General features: G+C 50.6%; 1 protein-coding gene across 2 annotated transcripts in view; it reads left to right on the top strand.

The window, feature by feature from the left end:
• The first annotated feature begins 1,499 nt into the window (after positions 1-1,499).
• Positions 1,500-12,255, top strand: part of SP1 (Sp1 transcription factor) — a 34,022-nt gene continuing 23,266 nt past the window's right edge. Inside the window, exons 1-3 of one of the 2 annotated variants that reach the window (XM_073318995.1) lie at positions 1,500-1,689; positions 3,783-3,883; positions 4,749-6,237. In XM_073318995.1, the coding sequence (XP_073175096.1) occupies positions 1,683-1,689; positions 3,783-3,883; positions 4,749-6,237 (1,597 nt within the window). In that variant the 5' untranslated portion in view covers positions 1,500-1,682. Of the gene's footprint in view, positions 1,690-2,124; positions 2,202-3,782; positions 3,884-4,748; positions 6,238-12,255 lie in introns of those variants that run through there. The other variant, XM_073318996.1, reaches the window with a different exon arrangement.

The raw sequence follows: 12,255 nt of genomic DNA on the forward strand, positions 1-12,255 counted from the left end.
GTGACATCTCAGAATAACTTGTCTACGTCCTGGGGGGACATGGAAGGGCTCTCAAGGACACTAGAATTAGGTGACCAGATGTCCTGATTTTATAGGGACAGTCCCGATATTTGGGGCTTTTTCTTATATAGGTGCTTATTACCCCCCACACCCTTTCCTGATTTTTCACCCTTGCTATCTGGTCACCCCAACTACAATGTCCCATAACATTAACAATGTCTTGGGATGACATGTGTGAGTTTTGAGGAGACGGGTGTAGTCGTCCCAGTGGGATACGGAGGGCTACACACTCGTGGGATGCTGTGATATTTGGGGGTGACCAGAGTCTCTGCAGGCCAGACTGTGACACACTGGAGTGACGTGTCTGTATCCTGGGGACGGACATACTGACATGGTGGAGGCACGGGCTGACAGGAACTCTGGGAGATGTGTGGCTATGACAGGGTGTTATGGGGGAGGTGCTGACATGACAGGATCTCAGGGGGACACGTGTTGTTCTGATGGGTCCCGGGGTGGGGATGCTGTCACACAGGGTCGGGGGTGGGGGGGGGGCACAGTTGCCATCCTGAGGAAGTCTCAGGGGAACGGGCTGCTGACAGGGCCTGAGTCCTGAGCTCGCAGTCGTGGCTGGGTAGGGAGGCTGTCGTGCTTGGTCTGGGGGACGCGCTGGGAACACGTGTCCGTGGTGGGGACAGTGTCTGTGAGCGCGGTGGGCTGAGCGGGGAGCGCCGTGCCACACGCCGCTGGCGCAACTACGAGAGCGAGCAGGGCGCCTCCTCTACTAAATGGGGGCGGGGATAGGCGCTCGGAACTCGACATAAAATGGCGCCTCTTCGCCCACATTCCCCAGCGCCGGCCAACCCAACCCTCCAAGGGTTCAACCGAACCTTTTACAGCCGCCTGCACCCAGTTCCCATAGGTCGATTTCGGTCTGCTCGCCATCCTCATTGGGTCTGATCCCTTGGCCGGGATCCCGCCCGATCGCTGATTGGCCGCTCTACATGTCAGACTCTAATCCCGCCTTCTCCCGTCTTTCACATTATTGATAGCTCATTGGTGTTGTCTCGCGTCAATTGAATTTTAGTCCCGCCTTCCCTACATGGCTAGCGTCTTAGAAGCTCGCCTAACGGCCGATTGGTCAATTTTCACGTCAATCACAACTTCGTTCCATGCTCTCCAAGCCTCTCCCGTACGGGGTTTCCTGAGGAGACCGCATGATCGCTGATTGGCCATCTGTCACGTCAGTTGTTCTTTCGCCTCATCCCTTCTTCCCACCCTTCCCCGAAAGGGCCTTCTGATTTTCTATTGGCCACAGCTTCCGTCAGTTCCTCCCGCTCCCCTCCCTCATTGGGCGGAGCCGCGAAGGGGGCGTATCCTAGGGCTGGGGCTTTTCGTGGACTGCTACCACTCCCTCTTAGAATCCGCCTGGTTTCCAATTAGCCATGCAACCTGTCATCCGCCATTAGTCCCGCCCACAGGGTGCCTCCTTGCCTTCTGATTGGGCGGAGCCGAGTCGGGAGGCGTGTCTCAGGGCCGGGGCTGTGTCGCACAGCTCCCCCAGTCCCTCCCTCGCCAGCCCTTTGGCGGTCACCGGCGGGGTTAGGCTGCCTCGTCAGCGAGTCGGACTCCCCCGCCCCTCCCCCCGCCCCGAGAGCGACTTGGGCTCGCCCCCCGCAGCGACCATGAGCGGTAAGGACGGCACCACCCCGGCCCCGGGGGACGCGAATCCGGCCGACTCCGACGGGCCGGCCCCGCCCCGGCCAGCCCCCACCCCCGGGCCGAGGGGACCTGGGAGGGGAGGGACCCGGGGGAGGGGGGAACCCTCGGGGGGTGGGACCCGGGGGGAGGGGGCTCGAGACGGGGGAGGATCCCGGGGGAGGGGGCCGGGGAGGGCCAGGATCCCCGGAGGGAGGGGAACTCTCGTGGGGGCGGTCCCGGGAGGGATTGGTACCTGAGCCCGGGGGAGGGGAGAAACCTCGTGGGGGAGGTCACGAGGGGAGGGGACTCGAGATGGGGGAGGATCCCGGGGGAGGGGGGACCTTTGTACCCTCGTGGGGTGGGTCACGGGGGGAGGGGGGCAAAGATCCCGTGGGGGGGGCATCCTTCGTGAGGGTGGATCTCGCAGGGGGGAGGGGCACCCCTCGTGGGGGTGGACCTCAGGGGAAGCGGAACCTTTACGGGGGGAATCCCTGGGAGAGGAGGTAAGGATCCGGTGGGGGGGGGGGACTCTCGAAAGGTGGGGTCTCCTGGGGGACGGTGTAAGGATTGGCGAGGGGGGGAAGCTGTTATGGGAGAGGGTTCTTGGACGGGGTGGGGGATAGGATCCCAGTGGGAGGGGGATCCCTCGTGCGGAGGGGTGGCCAGGATCCTGGTGGGAATAATCCTGGGGGAAGACACCTGGAAGTGGGGAGGGCGGATGTGAGGGCAGGGAGTGGAACCTTCCTGAGTGTGAATCTTTCATGGAGCCTTTGTGGAACAGATGGGGGGGGAGGGGGCAGGATTTTTGGGGAGGGGGAATCCCTTGTGTGATGGATCCTATGAGAAAAGGGGCTGGGATCCTGTTCCTTGGGGGGGGGGGAACTGGGGAACTCTCATGGTTTAGTCCTGGCAGGAGGGGTAGCCCTTGTGGAGGATCCAGGGGGAGGGGAGAACTATTGTGGGATGGATGGATGGGGGGGGAGGGAGGAACTTGGGGAGAGAGAGGCCTAGTGGTGCAGGATCCTAGGGCAGTGGATCTCAACCTTTCCAGACTACTGTACCCCTTTCAGGCATCTGATTTGTCTTGCATACCCACAAGTTCACCTCATTTAAAAACCACTTGCTTACAAAATCAGACATAAAAATACAAAAAATGGCACAGCACACTATTACTGAAAAATCGCTTGTTTTCATTTTTACCATATTTATAAAATCAATTGGAATATAAATATTATACTTACCTTTCAGTGTATCGTACATAGAGCAGTAGAAACAGGTCATTGACTGTATGAAATTTTAGTTTGTACTGACTTTGCTAGTGCTTTTTATGTAGCCTGTTGTAAAACTAGGCAAATATCTGGATGAGTTGATGTATCCCTGGGGGTACTCAGATGTCTTCCAGGGGGTACATGTATCCCTGGGTGAGAATCACTGTCCTAGGGTGTAGGGGGAACCTTTGCAGAAGTGGAATCTGGGTGGAGGGAAGTTGGGAAGGTCTGTGGGAGGGGGAACATTCAGGGGAAGGAGGGAGCAGGTGCAATGGGGCCCTGAGGAAGGGAGGGCATGGGAATAGAGGGGAGAACCCAGGGGGTGGAGAGGGGAGCAGAAGAAGGGACGTGCAAGAGTGGAATGGGGAGGAACCTGAGAGAGGAAGAGAGCGCATTCCTCCCGTTTCCTCCTCACTGAGTTTTTATGCTAACCCCCATTTGTCAATTTCTTCCCCAGTCTCTCTTCTCTACAGCTTGACAGCCCCCCTCCCCTCTTCTGCTTTCCCTTTCTGTCTCGTTCACCATCTCCCCCTTCACCATCCTCTCAAGCCTTCCCTTTACCTCTCTCTGTCCAGCTGAGTGCCTAGATACTAGGGGTGGTTGGTGCCCTTTAAATACTTAGAAAGAACCTCCTTCACCTTTCTAGTCCCACCTCCCTTCTTTCTGTTTTTACCTTCCTGGGTGTTCTCTTTTCCCTTAACTTTCCTGTTTTTAAACTGCTCTCATCACCCTTCTCAACCCTTCCCTGTACTCTGCTTCTTGTAAACTTATTGCAGTTTAATTGTAACAGAGTTTATCATTTTCCTCCCCATGCAGACCAAGAGAGCCCAGAAGACATGGCTGTTGTGAAGACCGAGAAGGAAGAAGAAAGTGCTTGTAGCAGAAGCAGTAGTATTGGAGGCAATGGGGAGGGTCAGGTGAGTGGAGTCCAAGAGAAGATGGTGTATGATGTCGGTGGGGAATGAGATTTGAATGGGATCCTGGCAGTCCTCATGCACACTGTGAGACTGCAAAAACCTATGACTTCTGTGTGGCGAGGTTCCCTGTGATGGCCCCAGTAGTAAAGGGTAGGGGCTAGCTTTGGGGTAGAGAGAGGAGAGTTTTAAGACTGGGGAAATCAGTCACTTCTTTGACCTTGTATAACATATAAAGTGCGTTCATGCATATAATTTCAAAACAAACGCTCCACTGCACACATGTCTTCCCCTGGTGGAAGGAGGAGAGAACAAACATGTGATGTGTTAGTCATATTGCTTGATGCACACCTAGAAGGTGCTCAGCTGCTGTGCTGATGAGCACAGTATGAGACCCTATAGAGAATGGAATATGGTTGTCCCCCGAGATCATATACAAAACCTCTGCCAATGTTAACATTTCTGCACCTCCTCCAAGAAATAGTGGTGTTAGCCCTTTCTTTAATCCTCTTTTCTTTCTAGGGGATGCACGGTCTCAGGGTCCATAGGTGCCTAGTAGCAATAGTACTGCCTCTTAGGATCTCTCCTCTGGAGATGTGCCAAATATCACGGCAAAGGGAAACTTCCTGGTCTTGGGCTGAACCATGAAGGCAGTTTCTACCGTCTCTCCTTGTGTTCATAGAAATCCTTCCTCCTTTGATGTTCCTCCACGTGCTCATGCCTGACAGCCCTATGTTTGCTAGCTGTATTTTCCAGCTGTGTGTGTCACTAAGGGCTGTTTCCCTAGTCTTTAGCTGAACACTCCTCCTTGTTTTTGCTTAGTTTGCATGGGGCTGGCGAAACTTAACTCCTCCTCGTTTGTCTTTAGGAATCCCAGCCTTCCCCCCTGGCTCTGCTGGCAGCCACGTGCAGCAGGATTGAGTCTCCCAATGAGAACTCCAACAGCTCCCAGAGCCAGCAGGGGGGCTCAGGTGAGCTGGACCTCACAGCTGCTGCCGCTCAGCTTGCCCAGACTACAAATGGTTGGCAAATCATTTCCACTGTCCCTGGGACATCCACCTCCTCCAAGGAGCAAGGGAGCAACGGCAGCGAGTCCTCACCAAAAAACCGACCTGTGACAGCTGGGCAGTATGTGGTTGCTGCTGCCCCCAATTTGCAGAATCAGCAGGTGCTGACCAGTTTGCCTGGTGTCCTACCAAACATTCAGTACCAGGTGATCCCACAGTTTCAAACAGTTGATGGGCAGCAGCTGCAGTTTGCCACCACCCCAGCCCAAGTTAACGTCCAGCAGGATGCCTCTGGCCAACTTCAGATCATCCCCGGGACAAATCAACAGCTCATTACAAACAGAGGTGGGACAGGCAATATCATAGCCGCCATGCCAAATCTGCTGCAGCAGGCTGTCCCAATCCAGGGGGTAGGATTGGGCAATAACGCCCTCTCGGGACAAACTCAATATGTGGCAAATGTCCCAGTGGCTTTAAATGGTAATATCACCTTGCTGCCTGTCAGCAGTGTTGCCACGAGTTTGGCGCCCACTTCTCAGACCGTCACTTTAAGTAGCTCTGGCTCTCAAGACAGCAGCTCTCAAATAGTGACTTCTGGTGCTGCAATCAGCTCTTCCAACATAGTGACGTCCCTTGCCACCTCTGGTGCTTTTTTCACGAATGCCAACAGCTACTCTACCACGACCACAAGCAGTAACATGGGTGTCATGAATTTTTCCAGCAGTGGGACCATGGGAACAAATGTTCAGGTCCAGACACCCCAGAGGGTTAGCGGCATTCAGAATTCGGACTCTCTGCAGAACCAGGTTTCTGGCATGGGACTTCAGCAAGGTCAGCAGAAGGATGCTGATCAAAATCAGCAGTCTCAGCAGCAGATCCTAGTGCAGCCTCAGCTTGTCCAGGGAGGGCAAACCATTCAGGCCCTCCAAGCTGCTCCACTCTCTGGCCAGACCTTTACCACCCAAGCCATCTCCCAAGATGCTTTGCAGAACCTTCAGCTTCAAGCAGTCTCCAACTCTGGGCCAATCATTATTCGAACACCTACTGTGGGGCCAAACGGGCAGGTCAGCTGGCAGACTATTCAGCTGCAGAATCTTCAGGTGCAGAACCCCCAAGCTCAGACAATTACCTTGGCCCCAATGCAGGGAGTCTCTCTGGGGCAGACGGGGCATACCAACACGCTCACACCAATAGCATCTGCCTCACTCCCCAGCGGCACTGTCACTGTAAATGCCGCTCAGCTGTCTTCTATGCCAGGCCTTCAGACCATTAACCTCAGTGCCTTGGGAGCGTCTGGAATCCAAGTACACCAGCTACAAGGGCTGCCGCTGGCTATAGCAAACGCTACTGGTAAGTTGGACGTTTTGTTGAAATGGCTTCTGAATTTTTCTTTTTGTTTCTGATCTCGCTTCCTGTAAGGCAGTATCTCAACCGTTCTGTGCATTAGCTTTGCAGGCCCCCTAGGCAATTGCCCTGCTTCCTACCCCCTGACACTGAGCTTGCTTGTGACCCCCACCCAAACTTGTCCCATGACCCCCTTGGGGTCATGACCCCACAGATTGATAAACACTGCTAACAGGGGAGGAACCCAAAGACATGAAGTTTCCAGACAACACAGCCAGCTGTGGGAGAGGTGTCAAACACCCAGTCTGCAAGCCAGATCTGACCTTTTTTACGTTTATGTGGGCCATGTGACAGGTTCAGATTCAGCAGAATCTAAGCTTCCATTTTAAAAAGTTTCTACCCTTCATAGTTGTGAAGATAAAGTCCTGCAGTAGGAACAAAGTATTACAGAGGCAATGTTGGCTCCCTGAATCTTCAGACAACCTGAAATGAACTCTGAAGGGGTGTGAACTAACTGCCCACCCTTCCTAAATCATGGAATTCACACCTAAACCCAATTATGAAGGTTAACTCCTTCATTGCTGATCATTTTAACAAATGAGATGGAGGGAAGTGATTGTGGCAGGCAGGTCTTGTGTTCCAGCTTTGGGGTTTCAACCAGTCATCCACAGGTGTTAGGATAGAAGGGGATTCCCACTCCCCAAATGCATTTCTGGGAGGTGTCATTTTAATCTCCTCCTTCGGAAGCATCCGGTATGGCCATGGCTGGGGGTGGGACATGGGGCAGGGTGGGCCAGGGCTGGGTGGCACCAAGCATCCTGTCTCTCTCAGGTGCTTGGCTGGCTGGTTCTTGCTCACATGCTCAGGGTCTAACTGATTACCACATGTGGGGGTCAGGAAGGAGTTTTTCTCAGGTCAAACTGGCAGCAACCTTGGAGGTTTTTCACCTTCCTCTGCAGTGTGTGGATCACTTGCTGGGATTATCTGGGTATACCTCATTTAATCCTTTCCGTGTCACTGCAGGAGCTGCAAGCACTGGTGCACCTCGGTCCCTCTGCCTGTACCATATGGTTGTCTAATCTGTTGGTCTCATATATTTTGGTCTCACATCCGTTGTTGAGTTAGGTGTGCGGGTGGTGTTAGTGGCCTGCGATAGGAGGTCAGACTAGATGATCTGTGATCCCTTCTGGCCTTAAACTCTATGACTTTGTGAAGTGTGGGAGTGAAGCCCAGGGAAGGAGGGAATTGGGAGAGACCTGAGCCAGACAGGGAAGAGGGAGATAGACAGAAAGGAGGATGAGGAAAGAAGAGAAACAAAAGGCAGAAATAGCAGTGATTCTAAAAGGGAACATGTTCTCCCACTATGTAATGCTGAGTGCAACAATGAAGCCCTGAACAAATTACGAACAACTAAAATTCAGTTTCTAAATAAAGCCTATATTCTCCTCCTGATCTTTATCCAAACCCCTTATTGACATGAGTAAAAGATCCATTGTATGTTGGAGGAAGTATGTGGTCATTATTGAGGCCTAAATGTATATGGACCATCCTTAAAAGTGGAATTCAGTATGAGTTTGACTCCCCTGACCCAAGGGATAAGCCAGACAGGGTTGCAAACTCTACAAGGCAAAAGAGTCAAATTGGGGGAACATTTATAATATTTCTTCCTCATCTTAAATTAGGAATTTCCATACAGTGACTTGAAGTGTGTGGCCAGAAGAAAGTAGGGGTGGGTATAAGATGCTATGATCTCATTCTTGGAGATGTTCAAACATTGAGACCGGCACAAAGCATCCTGATTGTTTCTGTTGAATCGATACTGTCGTCTCACAAGTGGGTCCCTCTCAACAATCGATACTGGAGTTGGTACAGCCTGATGGTGTCATAGTGCGATGTGCCTTTATGGTCTTGCTGGTCTTGACACTCGGAAATTTTGTTCCTGCTTTTGAGACAGAGCATTTCTTAATTTCTTTCACTGGGTGAACTTAATGCTGAAGGGTAATATTTTTAAACTATTGCCTGTACTTGGTAATAGCTTCTTAGGATGGTGCATGTCGCATCATTTTGTATCTTACTTAAAAATGCAACCACTCAAGTGAGTCACGTAATTTAGAAGCAGTTTAAATGTTGTGCAATTCAACTTCTGTTTCCTTCGTGAAAGAGAATAAAGCCACTTCCTTGGAATTGTTTTGCAGTGTTTTATGACCTGTTGTACTGCTGTTAAATTGATTTGGGTTTTGTATGTCTACAAGCTGTTTTCATATCTGATTAACTGTAATTATTGGTTTTCCACTGTATGAAGTCAATGAAATAACGTGGATCTTTCTCATAAGCATTGTGTGTGCGTCGTATAGAGCCTGTTTTTGTCATTTCATTTGTCTGATTTCTGTGTTCAGTGGATTCACTAGTATTGTCTAGTATTCTAACATCGTGATCCTCCCAAGTACATCCTGTGCTGCCTGCTCTGAGCCTATTCAGCTTGCTTGAAGCATATAGGCAACTCCTAGTTCCTGTATTTGTGAGATGGCTTTGCCCTGGATGGGTGGATCAGGGAGGAACTGTCTTGGAGACTACCCATCAGATCAGGGGTGGGAAAACTTTTTGGCCCGAGGGAATAGAAATTGTATGGAGGGCCATGAGTGCTCACAGAATTGGGTTGGGGGGCCAGGAGGGGATGAGGGCTCTGATTGCGGGGGCGGTGTCCAGCGTGGGGCTAGAAATGAGGAGTTCAGGGTGTGGGAGGGAGCTCTGGGATGGGGCTGGGGATGAGGAGTTTGGGGTGTGGGAGGGTGCTCTAGGCTGGGATCAAGGGGTTCAGAGGGCAGGAGGGGGATCAGGGCAGGGGTTTGGGGTGCAGGAAGGAGTGCAGGCTCCAGCTGGGGGTGCAGGTTCTGGGGTGGGGCTGGGGATGAAGGATTTGGGGTGCAGGAGAGTGCTCCAGGCTGGGATCAAGGGGTTCAGAGGGCGGGAGGGGGATCAGGGCTGGGGCAGGGGGTTGGGACATGGGGAGACTCTCAGGGGTGCAGGCTCCGGGTGGCGCTTACCTCAAGTGGCTCCCGGAAGTAGCAGCATGTCCCTTCTCTGGCTCCTATGCGGAGGCGCGGCCAGGCAGGTCTGCATGCTGCACCATCCACAGGCACCGGCCCTGCAGCTCCCATTGGAGTGCTGGAGGGGGTCATTAGAGCGCGTAGGAGCCAGAGGCGGGCCATGCTGCTGCTTCCGGGAGCCTTGTAGAGCAGCCCCTGACCCTGCTCCCCAGCTGGAGCCCCAGACCACACTCCCCAGTGAGAACTCGCTTAAAATGACTGGCGGGCTGGATCCGGGCCGCGGGCCATAGTTTGCCCACCCCTGCATCAGATGGCTTATTTCTGAGCAGCCATGTTCCTTTTTTTTTTTTTTTTTTAACCCTGAGAGCCATGTGTTAGAGTAGAAAGAGGGCTGCTCTTAGTGGAAAACCCCTCATTTGTGATGACATGTTTGCTGCCTTAAATTTTAATTGTCTGACATAATGCATTCTGCAGCAGAGATGGCCAGAGGCCTTTGTCCTCAACTTGGAGGATACGATGTTCAGGTGACTGATAGATGTTGTGGTGCAGGTTTCAAGAGACCTATGGGAACCTACTTGGATGTTTTTGGCCAAGCTCTCATGTGGTGAGATATAAATAAATTATAGTCCGAGCTGGAAGTGATGCCTATTGTTAAAGTTGCCTAACGTTTTCTATTATGACCCCCTGTTGCTTATCACTGTGCCAAACTTTGAACAGTTTGTGCTGGGACTTTCCATGCTTGCACTCTGTATAAGGACTGTTTTGGGGTGGGTTTTTTTTTTTTTTTTAAAGTTTTGGCAGAAACAGTTAATGCGCTTCAGAGAATGAGGTGAAGGGAAAAGTGAAATTGAAATGTTGTCAGGGGTTAGCCGTATATAATCATTAATGTGCCAGCCCTTATTGTCCACATCAAAACCTAACCGGATCTTGCCGAATTATATGGCTCTGAGCATCATCCTTTGTATGTGCTCCGCAGAGATTGCTCAAGGTTTGCTGCTAAAATCGCTGAACATTCCACCCGCACTAAGAATACTTGCTGACCATCCTGTACGCAGAGCCTGCTCACAGAGCTTGCATTACAGATGGGGAAGAGCAGAAGCTGCCACCCTGTCCTCAGGAAAGTGGTGGGAGCTAAGAGAGCAGAGCTGTCAGCTTGGTTCTTCCACTAACTCTGTGCACTTCCTGGCTTTTGGCTGTATTATTGAGTAAGAATATTGTTTTCCTCCTTTAACAGAAGTAACTGAGTGGTTGCACAAACTCACTTGTAGAGAGCTGAGGGATAGAACCCTGGTCTCTAATATTAGAGACTCAAATCTTCTCCGCAGCCATTCTGAGTGTGCGTGTTGGTGCTGTCTGTAACCACCCAGATCTCATTCTCTCGAGAGCCGGGAAACACAACTGTGGAATCCCGACTTCCACTTCGTTTCACTGCTTTGTGCAAATAGTCGTGTAAGCCAATGGTGAGGTGTGTGTTGTATGTACCTTTAATGGCTAACCCACTCAGAAAGCCGAGTCTACCACTGCTATTATTTATACTCCTTCAGCTCAAGGGATAATAGTTTGTACTGTGGATCTAATGGTTCTGGGTTCCAACCCTGCTGATCATCCATGCAGGGAACCGGTATGGCTCCATGTGATACACTTTCTGTCTTTCAATTTTCTCTTAAAATCCAAGGGAATTATAAAAATTAAACAAACTAAGGTTCAAAGTCAAGTGCTAAAGAATTGGCAGGTACAGGTACCAGAAATAAGGGTGCCTATGCAGTCTTAATTCTGCTCCTGTGTGTTCTGCAATTTTTAACTGCATGGTCACGTAGTACTTGTTCTATAGGACTTCTGCTGCTTTCATTGTTGTGGATGAATAATAAATGGGGCGGGTTTCAGAGTAACAGCCGTGTTAGTCTGTATTAGCAAAAAGAAAAGGAGTACTTGTGGCACCTTAGAGACTAACCAATTTATTTTAAATGGGGCAGAGGGTTATAAGAAGAGAGAGGATGTTCTCTTGTGGCAAAAGCACTGGATTGGGACCCAGGAGAGCTGGGTTCTTGATTGTCTCTGTCATAGACTCCCTGTGTGATATTGGGCAAGACTCTTTTGTATACGCAAAAGTGGGTAAAATTAAATTTGCACAGACTACCTGAATTCTAGAATTCCCTAACTCTTGGGTGGCTAAATCCTCTAGGAAGCCTTGGAAATCTCATCCACCCATAATTCTCAGAGGCTATCACATTTCCCAAAGTCCCCGTAATGATTTTCAGCCTTAATGGTGTTTTTAATGTATTTTTTTGCTTGTAATAAATATATACATAAAATTAGGCTCAATTATTGTGCTGAGGATGTAATAGTGCCAGGCGGTGTTGCCTGGTGAATAGAACACTGGACTCTGGTACTCAGGAGACTTGGGGTCTGTTTCTGGCCTGCTGGTGACTTTGAACAAGCCACTTAACCTCTCTCTTCCTCAGTTTCCACATCTGAAAAATGGGGATAATGATGTTTATCTCCTTTGTAAAGTTCTTTGAGATCTCCTGGTCTGAAGGGCTATATAAGAGCTCAGTGATATTATCATCATCTCAATAGTCACCCTCAAACCGTGGCTGCTTCTGTTTCTTAATAGGATTGTCTCGATGAAGTGACAAAGGGGATTGTGGTCAAACTTTGTCCTACATGCAGCTCCAGGACAACTCCAGAATTTTGGTTTTAATTTTACATGTTTGTAGTGTGGGATTGCAACCTTCAGATAGCTCATGAAAGCTCATGCTCAAATAAATTTCTAAGGTGCCACAAGTCCTCCTTTTTTTTTGCGAATACAGACTAACACGGCAGCTACTCTGAAACCTTCAGATGCCACTCATCTAAGACTCAGTGAAGGGGACATCACTCCTGCTATACGTCTTCTAAAGATGTCATTAAAATGTCATCTGTGTCAAAAAATGTAAGCCTGCATGGAGCAGGGAAGCCAGTTTAAATGTTGTTACCT

This window comes from Lepidochelys kempii, chromosome 20, assembly GCF_965140265.1.
Source record: "Lepidochelys kempii isolate rLepKem1 chromosome 20, rLepKem1.hap2, whole genome shotgun sequence".
Classification (NCBI taxonomy): Eukaryota; Metazoa; Chordata; order Testudines; family Cheloniidae; genus Lepidochelys; species Lepidochelys kempii.